The sequence below is a fragment of the Pleurodeles waltl genome, chromosome 4_1, assembly GCF_031143425.1.
Source record: "Pleurodeles waltl isolate 20211129_DDA chromosome 4_1, aPleWal1.hap1.20221129, whole genome shotgun sequence".
Classification (NCBI taxonomy): Eukaryota; Metazoa; Chordata; class Amphibia; order Caudata; family Salamandridae; genus Pleurodeles; species Pleurodeles waltl.
In genome coordinates, this window is record NC_090442.1 from 989,524,290 (window position 1) to 989,545,273 (window position 20,984).

The 20,984-nt window shown below is 46.0% G+C and overlaps 1 protein-coding gene across 50 annotated transcripts in view; it reads left to right on the forward strand.

The window, feature by feature from the left end:
* The window catches only part of LOC138288307 (mucin-19), a 1,675,551-nt gene that overhangs the window by 477,562 nt on the left and 1,177,005 nt on the right, over positions 1-20,984 (forward strand). For all 50 annotated transcript variants that reach the window (XM_069229764.1, XM_069229784.1, XM_069229763.1 and 47 more), the window contains 2 exons: positions 3,484-3,588; positions 3,679-3,864. In XM_069229764.1, the coding sequence (XP_069085865.1) occupies positions 3,484-3,588; positions 3,679-3,864 (291 nt within the window). The remainder of the gene's footprint in view (positions 1-3,483; positions 3,589-3,678; positions 3,865-20,984) is intronic.

Consider the following 20,984-nt stretch of genomic DNA (forward strand, 5'->3'; position numbering starts at 1 on the left):
AGTGAACACCCTCAACGTTAGTGCCTGGCGTGTCAAACTCTTCTTTCTGATTTACTTTACCACTTATGTAGGTTAAAGTGATATACACTACTTTAGTATTCATATCAATTCACTCTTTATGACTACTCAAACACAATAATGCTTGGCCTTTTGGTTGCTCTACATCTCATAGAGACATGCAGGTGATATTAATATAATTTAATTGCATCACGATTATTTGGAGAAAGTAGTATGTCCAATCTGCTGGTCATTCCATTACAACTTGACACCTTTAAAAGCTCACCAGTGATAAGTGCATATTAAGAAGAATAGTTTTATGTGAATTAACCTATAGGAGAGTCAAAAATACTCCCTGAACCTGAATGACAGAGGTCTGCATTGCTCTGCTTTCTCTTTCTCTGGCTTAAAGGATGCCTAAATTATTCTCTTTTTACTGTTCCCAGTTTCAAGAAAGGTAATTGTCAACATTCTATGATGGAGTTTCCAATATTCTACAGACTAGGGCAACTACCTTGTCCTCATCATAGTTGAGTATACGCAGTAGGACCTTAGGCGGAGGCTCCTGAAAATGTGTAATTTATTCAGAATATCTTTCTTCATGCCTCTTTTCCCATCACCACACAGAGGTGTTTCTGTCAGTTTACACATTGCTGACGTACCACATTAGCATGGTTGTAGTTACATTCATGCTGGCTAACAGATCTAGCCTAAAGCACCCAAAAGTACCACACTCTTCCGTGATAACACACAATAGATTAAGGCATGTGAACATTTGTATTTCTTGATTTCTTTTATCTGTTTTCTACATAGCTATTTTTATAAGAAGAAAGTATTCTACATGCAATTAATATTTAATATAAATGTGCCAGTTTTTATAACCTATTGGCCCTGTTGATAGAGAGGTAGGATGTGTAATAATCAAACATTTTCAGCTATTCATGAACAGGTCTTCGCTGTCTAGCAGGGCTCTGTGGGCCATGCACCAGCACACAGCCGACGTTCACACACATGTGCGCCTTCACTGTTTATCCTCGAGGGTGATGGATGGAGAAGTACTGGAAAACACACACAGTTGCTCATACAATGTATGCATGTTGGTTCATGGTACTACCAAAAAGTAGAGAGAGGTCATAAATTAGCGTTTTGATGTGTTAGTTAACCTGTTAATGAATTGGTCAGTCAGAAGGGAATGTGGCCCTCACACAAGGGAACTCATCTCTCTCTGAATTAGTGAACTGCTCCCTGAGGACTACGAACACTTGAGCTAGGATCACACACTTTTGGTGGGTCTAACCCCAAGGGATAGGAGCATCTCCATTGATGCTAGATGCTGAGCATTTCCCCTGGCGGAAGAATGTACTAGACTTCCAAACGAGGGATAAGGCATTGATTTCAGTCTGTCATAAGAATAAATGGCATACAGTGATATGTAAAAATAACAGTTAAATTGAGCTTACGATTTGTAATTCACATGTACCATTTCACGCAGTAATGAGTAATTGATGTTATAAGTTATAGTGATCACATTTGCAAACAAAGTGCAAGGCTATGTTTGGTTGGTACATTTTCAATGAGAGCATATGTTCTAAATTTCTAGTACTAATGCTTTGGCACTAACGCTCGAAAAATGAGAGATGTCTCATATTTATATGCTCCTTTCACTCCACCGGCACCCTTTAACCAAGCTAAAATACAAATTTGTAAATTATGACTGTCTTTCAGATAGCAGTGCTCTAGCAATACATTGAAGTGGAATTTAAAGGGTTTACTTATGCTTTCAGGTTCTTCTTGTCCTTCTTGGCTCTCATTGGGGTGGGGGGTCTCCTGATGGGGCCTGGGGCGCCAAGGCAGGTCAGAATAAACTATTTAAAAGACCTGTTCTGTTGTTTGGTCCCTTAACAGGAATTAATGCTATGAATTAGGCCCCACAAACCCGTAAAACCTGAACGCCTCTCATTTATGGCGTTTTTAGTTTGTTTATTTGTGTATGATTAGCACCCAGACTAGCCCGTGTTGAAATTAAAGATTCCAAAAATGCTACTACGCTATATAAAGTACTTGTAAAAGTTAAAGAAAAACATTTATATTATTGGTCCCTATTTTTTCACACTACCAAAGTTTAAAATACTAATACTGAAGGGACGCCTGCCTAAGACACTTTTCGAATGCAAAAAACATAGGCCCTCATTCTGACCTTGGCGGTCGGCGGAGAGGCGGCGGTCGGACCGCGAACAGACCGGCGGTATTAAAAATGGCATTCTGACCGCGGCGGTCACCGCCGCGACCGACCGCCACTTCCCCACTCCGACAGCCACGGCGGTCATGACCGACGGGCTGGAGTCTGCGCACTCCGGTCCGGCGGTCGACCCAAGACCGCCAACGGTATCATGACCCTGCTTACCGCCGCGGTTTCTGGCGTTCGGGAACCGCCATGCGAACCATGGCGGTAGGCACTATCGGGGCCAGGGAATTCCTTCCCTGGCACTGATAGGGGTCTCCCCCACCCCCCACTGCCCCCCCGAATCCTCCCCCCACACCCTCCACCCCCCTGCCACCCCACAGAGGTGGTACGAACCCCCTCCCCACCCCCACCCCGACATGCACATACACGCACCCCGACATGCACACACCCCCAACATGCACATATACACACCCCCTACACACACACATACACAACGGGGACACATACCCGCACACATACATGCCGACATGCGCACCTGTCGAACTACACACATCGCCCATAGGCACAGCAACACTCCCCGCCCGCATGCACGCACTCACACACCCCCTCTACACACTCACACGCACACCCCCATGCACGCACACATCACACAACACCCCCCCACCCCCTCCCCTCACGGACGATCAACTTACCTTGTGCGTTGGTCCTCCGGGAGGCGACGGGAGCCATAGGGACGTGACCGCCAACAGAAGACCGCCAACAGAAGACCGCCACACAGAAATGTGGGTCGTAATTCTGGGGGCGGTGTTCTGCTGGCGTGGCGGTGGAGGTTGACCAGTCTCCACTTTCCCGCCGACCGCCAATGTGGCTGCTGGCGGTATTCCGGCGGAACGCTCCCAGCGGTCGGAATACGCGCAGCGGCATACGCCGCGGTCGGCGGTCTTTACCGCGGCGGTAACTCGGCGGTCTTGCGAAAAGACCGCCAAGGTCAGAATGAGGGCCATAGTCTCCATCAAAATGCAATATTGTTGTAGATATGAACATTGAAACAATGTGCCAACAAAAAAGTTATGTTGGGCAAAAAGAAAATGATCTTTTCATAGATACTGGTCAAGGTGTCAGTAAATGTAACGTACATAATAATTGTGAAATATTTGTGGAACTCCTCCTCTGAGAAAAGCATGCGAAACTGAATTAAATGTATGCGTATGTTATAGTTTCATAATGTATAGTGTAACCTGTGTCACAATACCATTTTTATGATATTTTCATTTCGCAATGTGTAAACATTCTCATCTCAGGATTACTGCAACAATGGTGACGGCTCCTTCAGGGTACTGGTTGAAAGCGTACCTTGTTGTGCAGATGGGATGACCTGCTCAAGAAAAGTCCTGCTTGTACTGAAGGTATGCAACACACCTTAGAATCAAAGCGAACTGAACCCAAATATGTTTTCTGCAAAGTATAATTTTAACATTTTGATTTTACAATTTTAGTGCAAGACTTATGTGCTCCAGGATGGCGCTGTTACTGAAGAAAACACAACTTCAGGAATTCAGGACGGATGTAACTGCACAATGCATAGTGTCGGTTTATATATTGTTATGAAGTGTAATAATGGAATTCACGTCACCTGGGACAAAAATACAAGAATAAGTGTGGATGCGGATCCCCAGTGGAAGGTAATCCTATCTGCGCAGGCAAACATATTGGCACAGCATGTTTAAAGTATCTACCTGACTATGCAGTATGCTTTATCATGCTGGAAAGTAAAGCTCTAACATGGATCTAACTCAGGTTAAAAAGTTGAACCATGGATCTAAGCAAAACAAATCACGGCTCATGTCCAAATTACTTAAATAGTAGGAAAATGAAGATAAGAAAAGTAGATCCAAAATAAGTCTGTGAAAATATGTTGCCTCCCATAATTTGAAATGATCCTGGATGAGACATTTTGTTAGAAAGTGCAGAAGCCTACTGGCTTTCTGACATAATCGACCAATAACCCTAACAGATGGACAAATTAAATTGTTTGGTAGGATGAGTCAGGGACTATGCAATTGTTATAAACAGTATGAGCCATATGTATTAACACATTTTCCCATAGACACAGAATGGGTAAAACCCTTTGATACATCTGGCCCTATGTGGCTAGCAATTTGTTTATCAGTCTAAAGGTGCCAAGGTAGGTCCGGCGATAAATCTATTTCTTATTGCATCAAGGGCTGTGCACACACGGAAGCATTCTTTTTTACATGTTTGTTTCATTTAATGCATTTTACCACAGGCAGGCAGACAGGACAGAGTAAACTGATTTAAATTATAGAGGGCCCTTTTGACGATTGATGTGGATGGGGCTTTGTTTGCTTTATTATAGCCAGACCCACTAGAATTCTGCAATTCTGTGGTTCTGGCGTTCTTTTTATAATTATGGATGAACGTACTTCAAATCATAATCAGCGATTTCCTACATAATTAGCATATTTGAACAAAAAAAAATCTAAATCTGTGGGATCAAAAGCACCACAAGTTGCGCCGCTCATTGGCACACCCCGTGTAAAGGTCTCTTTTCTATTGCGGATTGTTGTGAACAAGTTTTAAACTGCTACCAAGGTGAATCTTTCATCCTGACAAAATTATTGTGTGCCAGAATGACAACATAGCAAAATAATATTACCACAGAATGAGCCGCTTTAGGTGTATTTATCACTTTTACAGTGAAGCCATTGGTTTTTCTGTTATTCCTCTAAATGTAATTCAATTAAACAAGAACTACCTTGTTGCACAACCAGGGAACAAACGTTATAGAAAGTTATTTTGAGCAAAGTAAGTTAACACAGCTGAGTAATGTCCTTTGAGGGGCAGCTTATAGCTCGACTTCAACCGTGAGTATTTTTTCGGATTAGTTCCCTTTTTGTTGAACTTCTTACAGAGGCCACCAGGGACCACAGTACAAAATGTTTTGATGGTAATAAATAATCTTGTATTTTATTTACAGGAACATGTGCAATGAATGCAGATTAGTTGGGATAAATTAAACAATGGTTCTTTCTATGTTCCAACCCTCCTTGAATGAGAAGTAGACAGCAAAGTTTGGAAGAGTGACGAATTTAATTTTTTGCAGAAGTAACCTCTTTTCTGCGCATGTTGCTTAAATGAGATACGGAATCCAAAGCAGAGTTTTTCCTCGAATGAGAGAAATCACTAAGTTGATAAGCGTGAGTGAGATTTCTGAACAGGAGCGGTCATGGTAGGCCGTGACTGCTTTTGATGAGAAAGCTACCGTTCGCTTTGAGGAGGCTGCTGATCAAGTAGAAAATCTCCTCGAGCGGCAAAAAAAAGTTTGCGTCCTCTGGCTATCCACGTAATGAGGTTTGCGCTGATTTTACAGCACTGGAGAAACTCCTGCACTGAAAATCAGTGCAAACAGCGCACCTTACCCAAACTCCGCCGCATGCGGAACTCCACATAGTGTAGCAGAGCTTTTTCAGCACTTCGCAGAGTTCCGCATAGCAGGACTCCAAGAACTCCGCCCAGGCCTAAAGAAAAACTCGATTTTTAGAATTGCAAGCTATAGTTATGTAAGGTTGTTTTATAATTGCCATTTATCAGAAACATCGTCAACCCTCCGCTATAGTAATAGTAATTTCTTGATGAAATTCTTCTGTCTGAAACTCAGCAGACAAAGGCTCATAATTACTGTGAAAGGGTGGGTGAGTGAGTGAAAGGATGGATGGATGTGTGAGTGAAATAGCGGATAGGTAAGTGAAAGGGAGGAAGGATGGATGATGAGAGGTTGGATTGATGAGTGAGTGAAAGGATGGATGATGAGTGAAAGGGTAAATGGATGGATGGATTAGAAGATGGCTGAATGGCTGGATAGATGGAGTGAAAGGCTGAATGGATAGACTGGTTAAAAGGGTGAATGGATGAGTGAAAGGATGGATGAGAGAAAGGATGGATGTAAGGATAGATGAGTGAAAGAATGGATGAGTGGGTGAGAGGGAGGGTAGATGGAAGGCTGAGTGAACCGATAGAGGGATGGAAGAGTTAAAGGGTGAATTGCTTGACAGATGAGTGAAAAGTTGAATGGATAGGTGAAAGGATAGATGGATGAGTGAGTGAAAGGATGGATGTGTGAGGGAAAGTGTGAATGGATAGATGCATGGATAAAAGAGTGAAAGGAAGGAGGTAAGGGTGAATGAGTGAAAGGAAAGATAGATGAATGGATAGGTGGATGAGTGGAAGGTTGAATGGATGGATGAGTGAAAGAGAGGATAAATGAATGAAAGGGAGGATGGATGATGACAGACAGGATGGATGGATGACTGAGTGAAAGGATGAATGAATGAGTGAAAGGATAAATGGATGGATGGATGAAGTGAATGGGTGGATGAATTGATGAACCTGTGAAAGGCTTAATGGATGGATGGAGGGAAATGATGAATGGAGGAATGAAAGGATGGATGTAAGGATAGATGACTCAAATGATGGATGGATGAGTGAAAGGCGGTTGATAGGTTGGCGGAACGAAAGGATGGATTGATGAGTGAAAGGTGAATGGATAGATGAGTGGAAGGGTGGTTAGATAAAGGGATGAGTGAGTGAAAGTATGGATGAATGAGTAAAAGGGCAAATGAATGGATGTGTAAATGAAGGGTTGGGAAGGGGGATGGATGAGTAAAAGGATGGATAGCTGAGTGAAAGGGCAGATGTCTGGGTGAGTGAAAGTGGGTATGAATGGATAGAGTGAAAGGGTGGATGGATGGATGAGGAAAAGAGTGGATGGCTGAGTGAAAGGATGGATGGATGATTGAAAAGACATATGTATGTATGAATGGATAGATGAAAAGTGGATGGATAAGTGAAAGGATAAATGATGGAGTGAAAGAATGGATGGACATGTTTTATGGATAAATTTGAAGATGGTTGGATAGATTTAGATACAGATGGGCAGACAGACAGACGGAATGGTGACAGACTGAATGTTTGATGAAAGCCTGAATGGATGACAGAATGTGAAAGGGAAATGGAGGATATTAGTGGGTGGTTGGAAGGATGAATAAATAGGTGCTTGGATGGAAGAGACAACCAAGTTTTTCTCTGGAGAATTGCAATGCTTCGCTTCACCTACTTGGTACAACAAGAGCTTTGATTCAAAGTGGGGGTGTTTTAATTGTCTGACTACTCCCTTGTTCACACTATATCAGTAGTGAATAGCTCTGTGTTGCCATTCTTATCTATGTGTTGTTTGTTATCCAAAAATCAGTCTTTTGCTCTCTTGCTACCAATATGTTGTCAACATTTGTCTATCTTTGCATCTAGTTGTCCTTCTACTTATTTTCAGAGCAACCACCCAATAGAAACATCACTCAAAGAGACAATATGATTATGATCCAAAACCTAAAAAATAATGAAATTCACAAGTTATGATTAGCTATGCAAATGTAACTATGAAACCATAATCCTTCACATTTCCCTTCTCAGTATGGCACAATGTAAGGTACCATAAATAACATCACATTATTTAATCACTGTTTCATACAAGAGAAGTCCAAGTTTGAATTTTCTCAGGTTTATTGCTGATATTCTGCTCCCTAGCATTTGCATATATAAAATAAGTTTACAAATAAAATAAAGTATCCACTCCCTTAAAGATGCATTGTATTTAAAATCAGTACAGAAAGTGGGAGGAAGGGGTAAATTAAAGATTGTGGGCTGGTGCCGCCATGAGAGCTCTCTCCTCTGTTCCCTGCTTCACTCACCTCCACCTGCTTGTCCTGCATATCGTGGCCCTAATCTTTATGACTGTATTAGATGAGGCATCTCTTCTCCTGGGGGCTTCTGGATAGCCTTGCCACTCCCTGACATATCCCTCTCTCTTCGATTGTCTGTCCAAGTGCTATGGCAACCTCCAAGATGAGCACATCCCGTGGAGGGTGAGGGGCTCACTCTATGGCTCCGGCTGGAGCCCAGTGCACTGCGATCAGCTCCTGAGCCATTGCAGAAAGGAGTTCTTCCTCCAAAGTTGGTCAACCAATCCTCAAATTGCTTCAGACCAACTCAGCGACCAGTCTCATCTGCGAGCACATGGGGATGGATCAATCCTCGATTCTGCTTCCCCGGTTGCTGAATTATTGATGATTGGGGTTGGAGCAGAGGAACTGGGTTCCAGTCCTCTACTGGCTTCTTCACAGTCCACTCCGATACCCGGCAACATTGTTTCAGCCGTCCTGCTAACTGCCTCTTAACAAGGTAATCCTCTTACTCTAACTGAATCTCTCTCTAACCCCTCCTTTTCCTCCGCTGCCGATATTACACAGCAGACTGAGAATTTCGACATGGAGAGGACTAAGGAGATGGGGCTCCTCACCAGCAACAGCTGCCTTGCCTCTCCTGAAATGCTACACTGGCAGTTGGCAGCTCCCTGCAGTAGCTATGAGATATCTACTTCAGACAGCGTCAATCAGCTACAGCATCAGGTCAAACTGACATTCCTGGAGGGGCCACAGGGGAGCTTACACCGCATCCACTCACACTGAGAGCCTGCACAGAAGAAAGCTGGCTCATCCTGGTCATGGTAAAGGCAAAAGAGGCAGGATATTCAAAGGAGCTCTGGGCATAGCAACCAGAATGTTTCTTGAGCTAAGTGTAACCCTAAGTGCAGTCCCTTTGGCAATTATTTACCTCTAAGAAGGAAGTAGGGCTACCACATCCCAGCAGATCATCAGGGACTCGATGATCCTTCTCACAGGCCTTCAGGCAGCTTTACCTGACAATCCAGAACAATAAGGTGGGAGCTCTTGGTGGTAGTTCATCCACACCTTGCTGTATTCTCAATCGAGCTCTCTCAGAGGGAAATGATTTATAGTCTGGGCTGGCCTCTAATGAAACCTTTTATACTAACTACCCCCCTGCCTCTATGCTAGTTCTGCCAGGGAGAGAGCAACGGGTACCGGCGGGGATCTCCTGTTCTATTCTACTCTTGCTCTTCTGGCTACATCTCCAATGCGTGAGCCGCTGCTATCTACGATCATCCAACTTGTGCAGGTCCAGCGCTCAGAAGCACTACAACACTATGCTCAAGTGAGAGCTGACAATCAGCAGCTGCGGTAGTCTTTGGCCTAGGTGACCAGAAAGGTTACAGCGCTCTCCACAAACGTTTTGGAGCTCCAAAAGCAGGTCGCAGCGACTTAGGAAGCTGGAACAGCCTCAGCGAGAGCAATCAGAACACATGAGAGCCAATTATCTTTGGTCCAATCTATGATAGAAGATTTGGATAACTGCAAATGCCTCAATATTGTAAGGGTCTTTGGCATCCCAGAAGGAAAAGAAGCGGGTGACCCGGGCAATTAATTGTAAAGTTATTAATGAGAATCTTCCTGGATTTAGCTTATTGTGACATTATGAGAAACAAGGATTTTCTTTGCAGCGTCCCCCACTTTTTGGCGCCATTTTGACTACTAGATGCTAGTTTTCGGACTCTGATGGTGCCCTTCCAGACCCAAAGCCAGTTCTCTGATTAAATTTACATGATACTTAAATGTAATTACAATTGGTACTGACAAACTACCTATAAGTCCCTAGTATATGGTCAGGCATGTAGGTTTAGAGGCCCAGTAAACTTAAGGCACTTAAGTGTGCACTGCTGTGTTTCCTGTTGTCATTTTGCAGGCTGCTTTTAAATTACAATTATATGTAAATTCGACTTTGGAATTAAAGGTACTGCCAAGGTCTTAAACTACCTTATCTTTGCATGTAAGTCACCCTAAGGTCTCCTCTAGGTGCCCCAGGGGCAGTGTGCCTTGTTACTATAGGCAGGGACATTATAAAATATGTTTTAGAAGCCCTGGTGAAGGAAGAACTGCCAATTTAGTTTCCCCCATTGTAGTGCATGAGCTCCATAGGCTAACAGGGAAGGCTTTATTTTAAAATAATTTACCAATGTTGGATTTATCATAACTCTTACAGGGAAAGAGTTTTAGTACCCTTTTGCTAAAGTTACCTAAAACTAGCCCTGTAGCAGCCTCTCCTGATTGATCAGCCTTTGGCGGGTTGGCCAAGCTGCCTTAATGATGTGTCAAGTGGCCTCTGCTGAGACACAGGAACCATCTGGTGGGTGGAGAACTGCAGCAGAAGATGCTAGAGCGAGAAGGGGGCTGGGTGACCAAACTGGTCTTCAAAAGAGGGGAAGAAATTTGAGACAGAAACCAGACCTCCCCTATTTCCTGCACCTCCAGCCAGATGGAAGCCACAGTAATCGGATTAGCAGAGGGGCTGGAAGGGGAGTGTAAAGGAAAGTTAGCCACACCAGTAGGTTAGGTTAGCCAGTTCTTAACCCCCAGGAGAGATTTTCTCGATTTCTGATTTTTACAAACCAGTGCTTACTGGGACAGAAATATGCTACACTTTGGGGGAAGTGGTCATACCTGAGGGTGGTACCCTGTATCTCATTGGACAGAGATGCCCCCCTGCTTGTCTTCTAGAAGCATGATTAAAAGTGGGAGAACTGCCTGGCAACTCAGATACCTGCCTTGGAACTACAAAAATGAGAAGAAGGACTGTGCTGCTCGATACGTGGACTGCAGAAGAGAGGACTGCAATCTTAAGGACTGCACCTGCTGCATAGTTTGGCCCAAAGAAGACTTTGCCTGGCTTTTAAAGGACTCATGTGTGGACTCCCTGTAATCAACATGTATAAAGAAGCTACCAAGAGTCACCTGAATCAACTCCTGCCAGAAAAACCCAGCTGTTCAGCATTCAGAGGGCTTTTAAGAATTCGAACAGGTGTTTTGCAGGAATTGTAGTCACAACTTCCCAAGGAGAAACACAGGGATTCCAGAACCTTAGATTGGTGTTGTGGACCCCCAAATACTCAAATAAACAACTGGAGATAAAGGACTTTCCCACTGGACCCTTGAACTAAACAAGAGAGGACTGCACTCATAAGGACTGCACCTGTGGCACTCACAAAGCTTCACAACAAAAGGACTTTGCCTGTCTCAAAGGACAAGGACAAGTCCAGCTGACAGGCTTCACCTGGATTTTATTTGGATTGACCAGGTGCATTATGGGAGTTGTAGTCCCAGACCCCACGAGGCAAATCAGAGCTTCTAAACCCCTGACTGGTGCTGTGGACCACTTTTCTGAATCAAGCAACATTTCTGGCATTGCAGGTGGGCGGACTTCTTGACTTTGTCCTGATCCAGCGCAATGTTTTTTAAACCTTTGAGTGCTATTTGCTTCCAAGTGCTAGTTTTACTTTTGATCTTTAATAAATCATATCTGTGATTCCCTACATTGATTTTTTGTTACTTTGTTGTCATTTTAAAGAAAAGAATATTAGCTATTTTCATTCATAAATTGGTGTGGGATTTGCACTATATATTGTGTCTCACTTATTTAGTGTATTGGTGTTTTTAAATGCTTTACACACCTTCTCCTAAATTAAGCCTGCCTGCTCGCAGCCAAGCTACAAAGGGTTAAGCAAGGATTAATTTGTTGAGAACTTCACTAGACTTTATGTGTGACTGTGGCCCTATTGCTAACTGTAAGTACCTACAAGCATCTACTAATAATCCACCTTCCAACAGACATGGATTCCCAAATTCAACGTGCATATCTTCCATCACTAATCTGTGATCTGACCAAAGCTAGTTAACTACAGCCACACCCAGTTTTTATATTCTTGGGCAACTTCTTGTTCAGGCAAGCAATCTACCTGAAAGCTTCCCCTACAGCAAAAATTGTTATTGATTCACTGTCGTTTTTGTTCAATCAGATTTCTATAAATTAACGATGGAAGATATGCCAGATGATTGACCCATTGATAGTTGTTGGTGCACAATAGGACTGGTTGGAGTTCGGGAAATTCTGCTATGCAGAACACCGCACAGTGACCAAAAAACTCAGCAGCTATATGTGGGGTTCAGCAAGCAGTAGAGTGCACTAGGTTGCGCTGTTCATGCTTTTTATTTAGTGCTGGGTATTTGCATTATGTGCAAAAGGGCGCTGCTTCTTTTCTGCCATTTGAGTAGATTTTCTACTCCAGCAGCAGCTTCCTCAACGCAAACGGAAGGTTTCTCAATGCAAGAGGTAGTGACCATCGACGACCACCCGAGTTGAGAAATCTCACTGGGAGGGGGTCTGGAGTAAGATGCGAACGAGGAAGAAAACTCTGCTCCGCTACGCTGCGTTTTTCTGAACTCAGCACTCTAAGTGGAGCATGGAGTGGGAAAAACTCTGCAAAGTCTGCAAGCTGAGCGGAGTTCACTACCCACCCCTAATACACAAGTCTTTCTTCAAGAGCTATCCAGGATATCCAGGAAGGACAGTCGGACACAGATATGCTCTACTGAGTCAGGAACAGCTCTGATTCTCAGGCAATGGCTGGGACCAAATCCCTCTTTTTGATTCAAATGTCAAATGCTCAGCTGTTATTGCTTCTAACTCCTGACTTAAGCTCCTACTTTGCTTATGTACTTTTTTCAGGCTCATGTCTTCTTGTCTACTGTGTGGCCAGAGGGTCTGGTCGTAGGGCACAGAGGATGGGATCTCACAAGTGCTGTCCTTTCAAATGACAACCTAGGAGTGGGATGTTTTTTTCACAGATACAGGGGGCAGGAGGTGCTTGGGGGTGGGATTTTCTTTGTAATTTTGATTTTGGTCCAGGGTCTTCATCTTGAGTAAGGTATGCTGGGTTGTGGGGTAAAGCGGGGAAAAATAAGTTGGAATGTTGACAAGGCTCTATCTGAGTGAGTGTCTAGTCATGTCACTTGGCATTGTTTGAAATACAGGATAGCGTCTATCTGTTTTAAAAAGTTTTTACAATGCCTAAGCTCAATGTAATGTTTTGGAATGTTGCCGGCCTAAATCTCCCTCTCAAGTGACAACCAATGAGGGAGGAGATAGCATTATATAAGGCACAGTTGCTGTATCTAACTGAGACTCACCAGGCTTTTAAGGACTGATCGTTGCAGAAACATCTTGATTACAATATCATCATAAGCACTAGCTCATCTGTATCCATTCAAGGGGTTGACATACTCTGTGTTAGGCATCTCAGGTATAAGCTTCTGATTCCAAAGGAAGGTGGGCAATTGCTCAGCTCATCATCTTCAGTAAGAAATACATTGTTTGCACTGTATAAATCCCAAACACTGATGAACAAGGGTATTTGAATATTGTGCTCAGAGCTGTTATATTGGGTGGGTGACTTAGTACTAGTGTACATTGGGTGGGCGGCTTAATACCAGTGGGTGATTTTAAGCGCATAATGAATTAAGGGATAGATACCACTAATCCTTCTGCTCAGCCTCGTATGGTTAACACAAGGGAATCTATCCTAGAAATTGTCCGTCTGCATGGTCTAATTGATGTATGGAGGGCTCTTCATCCTCTTAGGCCAGGGTACACTTTTTCCCCTCCCCTCATAACTACAATTTCAGAATCTACATGATCTTAATTGGGCCTCGGCTAATTCAATCCGATGAAATAGAGGCTTGTCCTAACATCACCGCAGATCACAATCCGGTTCTGCTAAAATTTCCATTAATTAGTAATGGCAGGGAGCGGTGTCAATTCACGTTCCTTCGCTATATTCTCCCTAACCCTGCCTATAGAACCTATCTATCTGGGCTACTCAGGGAGTTATTAACTTCGAATTCTGGATCAGCTCCTTCGCATATTGTATGGGACGTCAAGAAGGCATTCATTAGGAGGGTCACTTTACAGTTCATTCTTGATAATAGGAAGTTGGAGCAAGATGTGGTAATCAAGCTGCGTCAGCAAATACGGGAGCTAGAGCATCGACATACTCAAGCTTATTTAATCACCAACCCAGAGAAGCCAGCTATCTATTTCGAGTTAGTGGAAAGCTGTTGTATATTAGAGTGAGGATTTAGGGAGATAATTGCCACTAACTATCACTAAAACAAAATGTTGCAATATGATCACAGGGAGAATGTTGGTTGAACATTAGCACACCAGATTTCTGAGAGAAAATCTAGGAACGTAACACAAAGTATCAAAGATAATGACGGTATTAATTACTCTGGCTGTCAAGCCATTGCTTTTTACAACTATATCTACACTCAGCCTCAACCAATTAATCAATCGGGTCTCTCGGAATATCTACAGGGAAGTTGCTTACCTCACCGGGACGAATATCAGTCCTCGGCTCTGGTGGGAGATATCTCTGTGTCAATGGTCAAGACTGTGATCAGAGATGTGTCGTATGCGAAGGCAGCAGAGGAAGATACCATGCCACTAGAATTCAATAAGATATTCAGAGAAATTCTTCTCCCAGAATTTATTTAGCTGGTGGAACATATCAATAGAGGCGGCGAGATTCCTGCCTTGTGGAACCTTATTAATATTGTCTTTCTAAATAAAGATAAGCCACCGGAGGACAGAGGCTCTTATTGGCCAAACTCGCTAATCAATCAGATGCTAAGGTCTTTGTGAAATTTTTATCTTCCTGGTTGGCTTCTCTGGTCCAATATTTGGTCTCACTGCAACAGCATGCTTTGTGCCCATTATGGATACTACCATTCATATAAAGTCAGCAATTGCTGTATTCGACTTTGCGGAACGATTGGGTGAAAGGGTCGGTATTTTCCTGTTGTATGTCAAAAAGTCCTGTGACCAGGTCACATGGTACTTCCTGTGGGCAGCAATGAGAGCTCTGGGTATTGGAGGAAGATTTATTACATAGGTGCAGTCTGTCTATAGAAACTCTATGGATAAACTAGTTTATGGCAGGAATGGTTCTCCATCATTCAGGACTTTTAGATGCACCCATCAAGGGTGTCCGCTCTCCCCTTTTGCCCTGTTTAAGGTCCTTTATACTCAACCAACGGATTCAGCCAGTGATATGTAATGGTGTTGGGACTAAAACCACATCCTACTCTGATAATGGAGCAATTTTGACTTCACATCCACTCTCTACCATTGACCTAGTGTCAAGTGAAGCCATAAAGTTTGGAACTCTCTCCGGGTATAAATTAAACTCAACAAAAGCACACATCTTACTTAGTTTTCAGTCAGTGAGTCAAATACCTGAGACAGTGTCAACTGCTACTTATTTAGGAGTTAGGCTTGGCAGCAGAGTGGACTTTTAAGTTAAATTATGAACCTCTTTTGCAATCGGTTATAGCTAAGATACGCTCATGGAATCGACTCCCAATTAGTATAATAGGCTGCTGCGATATCTTAAAAATGAATGTTTTATCAAAGTTTTTATACTTTTTCGAAGCAATGCCACTTTGGGTCCCAAACTCATGTTTTAAAAGTTTTGAGGGTGCTATTGGCATAAGAGGGCCAGGCGAGCTATCCACTTTTTGAAACTCCCGTACTGCTGGGGTGGCTTTCAACTACCTTACTTTAAGCCCTACTTTTGGGCAGCCTTTGGAAGCCTCATCAAGAATTTGCTTCCAGATCATGATCTGCAGCGGCCTTTACTGGGCTATCAACAAGCATCTGTTTGGTTATTTTTCCATAGATTTTCAGATCCTAACTACTTGAAGCGGGTCCAGTTTAAAATTATTAAAGACATCATTTGTATCTGGTGGGAAATTTGTCCCAAGTACTCCTTACCTAACTTACATACATATACCCGACTCTGGGAGAATCCCAAATTTCCCTCTGTTTTCCACCATTCAGTGGGCAAGGCCTGGGCAATCTTTGGGTTGATGCCGGTGTAGGAAGCTGGCTCTGTATGTACTATACCAAAGTAAGGTATAGTGTGCCGAGAGTCCAGTGGATCCCCAGAGGCTTTACAGAGGCTAAAGTAGATCATACCAATGCTCTCTTTTGTTATAGTGTGGTCGAGCAGTTAGGTTTATCAGAGGGTAATGAAAGCATTTGTTGTACACATATAGGCCCTCATTACAACCCTGGCCGTCGGTGTTAAAGCAGCAGTAATACTGCCAACAGGCCGGTGGTAACAAAAATGGAATCATGACCACGGCGGAAACCGCCAACACAGACAGCGACTTTAACACTCTGACTGCCCCGGCGGTAGCAACAAACACTGTGGCGGTAACCACCAACAGCCAGGTGGAAGACAATGTACTGCCCACCCCTTTACAACCCGCCCATCCACCAGCTTTTCCAGGGCAGTACCAATGCCATTGAAAGCACGATGAAAACAGTAAACAGAAGGGAAACCACTCACTTCTCGACACTCAAGGAAGAACCACAATGCCATGGAGCCCGAACTACAGGTGTTACCCATGCTGGTGTATCTTTTCATATACCAGGTGTAACAATGCCGGCGACGACGACCATGGTGAGTACTGCACCTAGTACACAGTGGAGGGAGAGGAAAAAGAGAGTGACACACACACACACAACACGCAACACCCCCACCCACACCCTCACCCCCAACACCATACATATAAACACATGCAACAACATTACATATACACCCTGTAAACCTCAGGAATAACGCAAGGACAAAAGGAATGGAGTCAAAATAGTGTAATAGTAGAATTTTATAGAAATACATTCATAAATAAATAAACAGTATGTACTATATATACAATATATACAAAATGAGGGACAATGTCCACACAAAAATAGTCCGTGGCCCACTGGCCTATAACACATAGGCCAAGCCCACACTTAACTCCTGCCTCAATATGGAGAGAACACTGCAGGGGCATCAGGTCGAAAACACACAGGCACCTCAGGGGGACGGGGAAGTGGGGCACCTCAACCAGAAGATGGTACCACGCCACTGCTCCTGGAGGGGGCTCCATGCCCACTGCTTGGTCCTGGGGAGTGCAAGGCCACAGTCTCTCAAGTGGGTGGTTTCCCCACTGCTTGGTCCTGGGGAGTGCAAGGCCACAGTCTCTCAAGTCTCTCCAGTGGGTGGTTTGACCACTGCATGGTCCTGGGCAGTGCAAAGCCACACTCTCTCAAGTCTCTCAAGTGGGTGGTTTGCCCATTGCTTGGTCCTGGGGAGTGCAAAGCCACAGTCTCTCAAGTGGGTGGCATGTTCCACTGGTTCTGGAGGGGGCTTTGTGCCCAGTGTGTTTCATCCTGCCAAGGATATATTGAGTGGATGCCTTTCTCCACTGGTTCTGGAGGGGGCATTGTGCCCAGTGTGTTTCATCCTGCCAAGGATATGGTGAGTGGATGCCCTTCTCCACTGGTTCTGGAGGGGACTTTGTGCCCAGTGTGCTTCATCCTGCCAAGGATAGGGTGAGTGGATGCTTTTCTCCACTTGTTCTGGAGGGGGCTTTGTGCCCAGTGTGTTTTATCCTGCCAAGGATATAGTGAGTGGATGCCTTTCTCCACTGGTTCGGGAGGGGGTTTGTGCCCAGTGTGCTTCATCCTGCCAAGGATATGGTGAGTGGATGCTTTTCTCCACTGGTTCTGGAGTGGGCTTTGTGCCCAGTGATGCAGCAATTGGGGGGGTGCCAGGTCACAGTCCCTCACCTGGGTGTCAGAGCCACGAGATTTGCAGTGACCAGGATGCATGATAGTCCATGGAGAGAGGGTTAGAGTCCATTCGCTGGTGGCTTCGGCTGCAGAGTGGTGGTAGTGCCGGTGGTGGGGGGTGCTGCCAGTGGTGGGGGGAGGCTCCAGCCCTTCTCCTGCAGCCTCGGACGGCTGCCCACTTGGCTGCTGCTGCTGGCAGTGGTGCTACTTTCAGCGGTGCAGGTGGTGGTGCTTGCCACAGTGCTTGCGGCGGTGCAGGTGGCAGTGCTGGCCACAGTGCAGGTGCTGGTGCTGCCAGTGATGGGGGAGGCTCCAGCCCTTCCCCTGCAGCCTCAGACGGCTGCCCACTGGGGCTGCTGCTGCTGACAGTAGTGGTGCTTGCGGCAGTGCTTGCAGTGGTGCAGGTAGTGGTGCTGGCCGCGGTGCAGGTGGCGGTGCTGGCGGCTTTGCTGCTAGCCACCAGGCCTTCACCTGCAGGCTCGGACGGCTGAAGTGCCTTGGTTGGTGTTTTGTGCCCCTTCCTGCCCTTGGCAGATGGTGGTGTCACCTTGGGTCTGGCAAGGTGGCCTTGCTGGGTGGTTGTGGCTCCTTCCCCTTGCTGGATGCTGTCCCCTTCTTCACCTTGCCAGGTGGCAGAATGTTCTTGGCTTTGGCAGGGTTTGGCGGCACACTGGCTGGGCTGACGGGTGCCCCCTTTGAGCCTCTGACAGCTGCAGACACCACAGCGGACGTGGACTTGGTGGATGAGGTGCTGGGCTGGGTTTTGGCCACCCTGGCCTGAGGTGAAGGACAGGGGGAGAGGGGTAGGGAAGATGTCAATGTTTGCTAGGAAAAGCTTCTTAGAGACATTGGGACGGGAAGAGGGTGAAGGTTTGGGAGTGGAGGAAGAGAGTGTGCTTGTAGGAGGTGTCAGTCTGCTATGTTTGGGTGCAGGTGCATGAGCTGGATGCTGTTGTGAGGTGGATGCCTGTTGGGTGGGTGTGTGCTTGCGTTTGTGTACTTTGGGAGGAGGGGTCACAGACACAGTGGGAGAGGACACAGGGGACGTGTGCATGGATATGGGCGTGCTGGTGATGGAGGTAGTGGATGAGGATGTAGTGCATGCAGGTGTGAGTGGTGACGCAACTGGGAGGGAGGTGGACGAGGAGGAGAAGGGGGACACAGTGGAGGCAATGGGTGTTGGTGTGTGTGCATGGGGATGGTGCTTGTGTGTGTGTCTGTGAGATGAAGTGTGGTGCTTGTGTTTGCCTAAGCCACTTCTGTGTGTTGATTTGGGTGAATGCTGGTATGAAGGTGTGCTTGGGAGAGACTGGGGTTGAGGGGATTGGGACTGGGTAGAGGAAGTTGGAGAGGGGAGGCTGGATAGAGGGACAATGGCAGCCATCAGTGTGGAGGCCAGAGCCTGAAATGCTCTCTGTTGGGCTGCCACGCCAGAGTGAATGTCCTCCAGGTATGCATTTGTTTGTTGCAAATGCCTCTCGACACCCTGGATGGCATTCAGAATGGTTGACTGCCCAACAGTGAGGGATCTCAGGAGGTCAATAGCCTCCTCACTGAGGGCAGCAGGGCTGACTGGGGCAGGGCCTGAGGTGCGTGGGGCAAAGGAGATGCCAACCCTCCTGGGTGAGCAGGCAAGGGAAACATGCTGAGGGGCTGCTGGGAGGGCAGTGCTGGTAGGGGTGTGGCGGCTGTACCTGTTGTTGGGGTGGGCACAGAGGTGTCGGCCACCGCCAAGGAGCTTTCATCAGAGGAGGAGTCGTTGTCTGTAGTGTCCCCTCCTGTCTCCGTCGTGGTGCTCCCCTCGCCCTCTGTCCCATTGGTGCCCTCACCATTAGTGGATTCGGCCTCCAGGCCCATGTGGGATGCAGCTCCCTCTGACACAGGTGCCTCTGCTCCTCCGCCAGATGATGCTAATGCACACAAGGACAGGGTGACAAAACAAAAAGGGGGGGGGGAGACACAGAGGATACACTTGGTCAATGCCAGCAACAACACTACAGTTGGCGTACACAACACACATGGAGCAGCTCTATGGACTAGGCCATGCACTACCAGTTACAATACTAGCCCATGGGGTACATAGCATAACACCATCAGCTGCAAACCTGAAACAAACAGGACCCTGACCAGTAGGAGATGCCCACTAACACCACTGGGGTTGGAGTGCTTCAGAGCCTGCCCAAAAAGAGACCTACCATGCCATGTTCGCCCTGGCCTAGGGGCACCTACAGTCCACATACCCACCCAGGTAAAACCCTAACACGCGCAAAGTCATGATTCTAAATTTGTATTCACCCCCTTGTGGCTGCTGTGATGCCCTCAAGCGCCCATCCAGCTCTGGATAGGCCTCCACCAGGATGCAGAACATCAGGGGGACAAGGTATGACGGGGACCCCTTCCTCGTTGGGAGGCCAGCCCCAGCTGGGCCTCCACCGTCTTCCTTGCCCAGCGGTGCAGGTCCTCCCACCGTTTGCGGCAGTGGGTGCTCCGCCTGTCAGAGACCCCCAGGGTCCGCACCTCCTTGGCGATGGCACACCAAATACCCTTTTTCTGATCGGTGCTGACCTGCAGGAAAAATATAGCAGAAAAGGGATTAGTCATACCCTCCAGACTGTCATACTCAGAGCCCACCATATCCCTCTCATCCCCTTACACACATACATTGACCACATACATGCAGCACTCTGCCCAGGACACCTCAGCCCTCCCATACATGTGGCTTACACACACAGCACTCCATTAATTCCTGGCCCACTCATTAAGCTCACAGTGTACTCACCTGTTTGCATGGAGGACCATAGAGTAAAGTATACTGGGGTAGGACCCCATCCACCAGTCTCTCCAACTCCTCCAAAGAGAAGGCCGGGGCCCTTTCCCCAGACACTCAAGCCATTGTCACTTCCAGACACAGGTCACAGCAGCACTTGCAGTGTAGGTCCTCTACTGTTGAAGGCCAGGTAGCAAGTGAGTGAATAGATAGAAAATGGCGGTCACATCCACGGCGGTGCGTACCGTCACCGCCGGCGTACATCGCCATTGGCTCCTGGAACCTATAGGGCCTAATGTCAACCAATGCTAAGTTGCGCGGTGGTCATCGACAGCCAACCGCAGCGGTGCACAACTGCAGCAGAATTACCTAATTTCCACTGGTCCTTCCTCACAGGTCAGGCAGCCGCCATTTCAGGGGGCACCTAACTGCGTCACAGCAGACATTGGCACATCAACTGACTCTCAGATTCACATACTGGTTCTACAAATGAAGAGATGCATCATTATTTCAATAGATGTGTGAATATGACTCTGCTCACCGTTTTCCTCCCTAGACTTCAACCGCTGAGGATGAATATGAGATGGA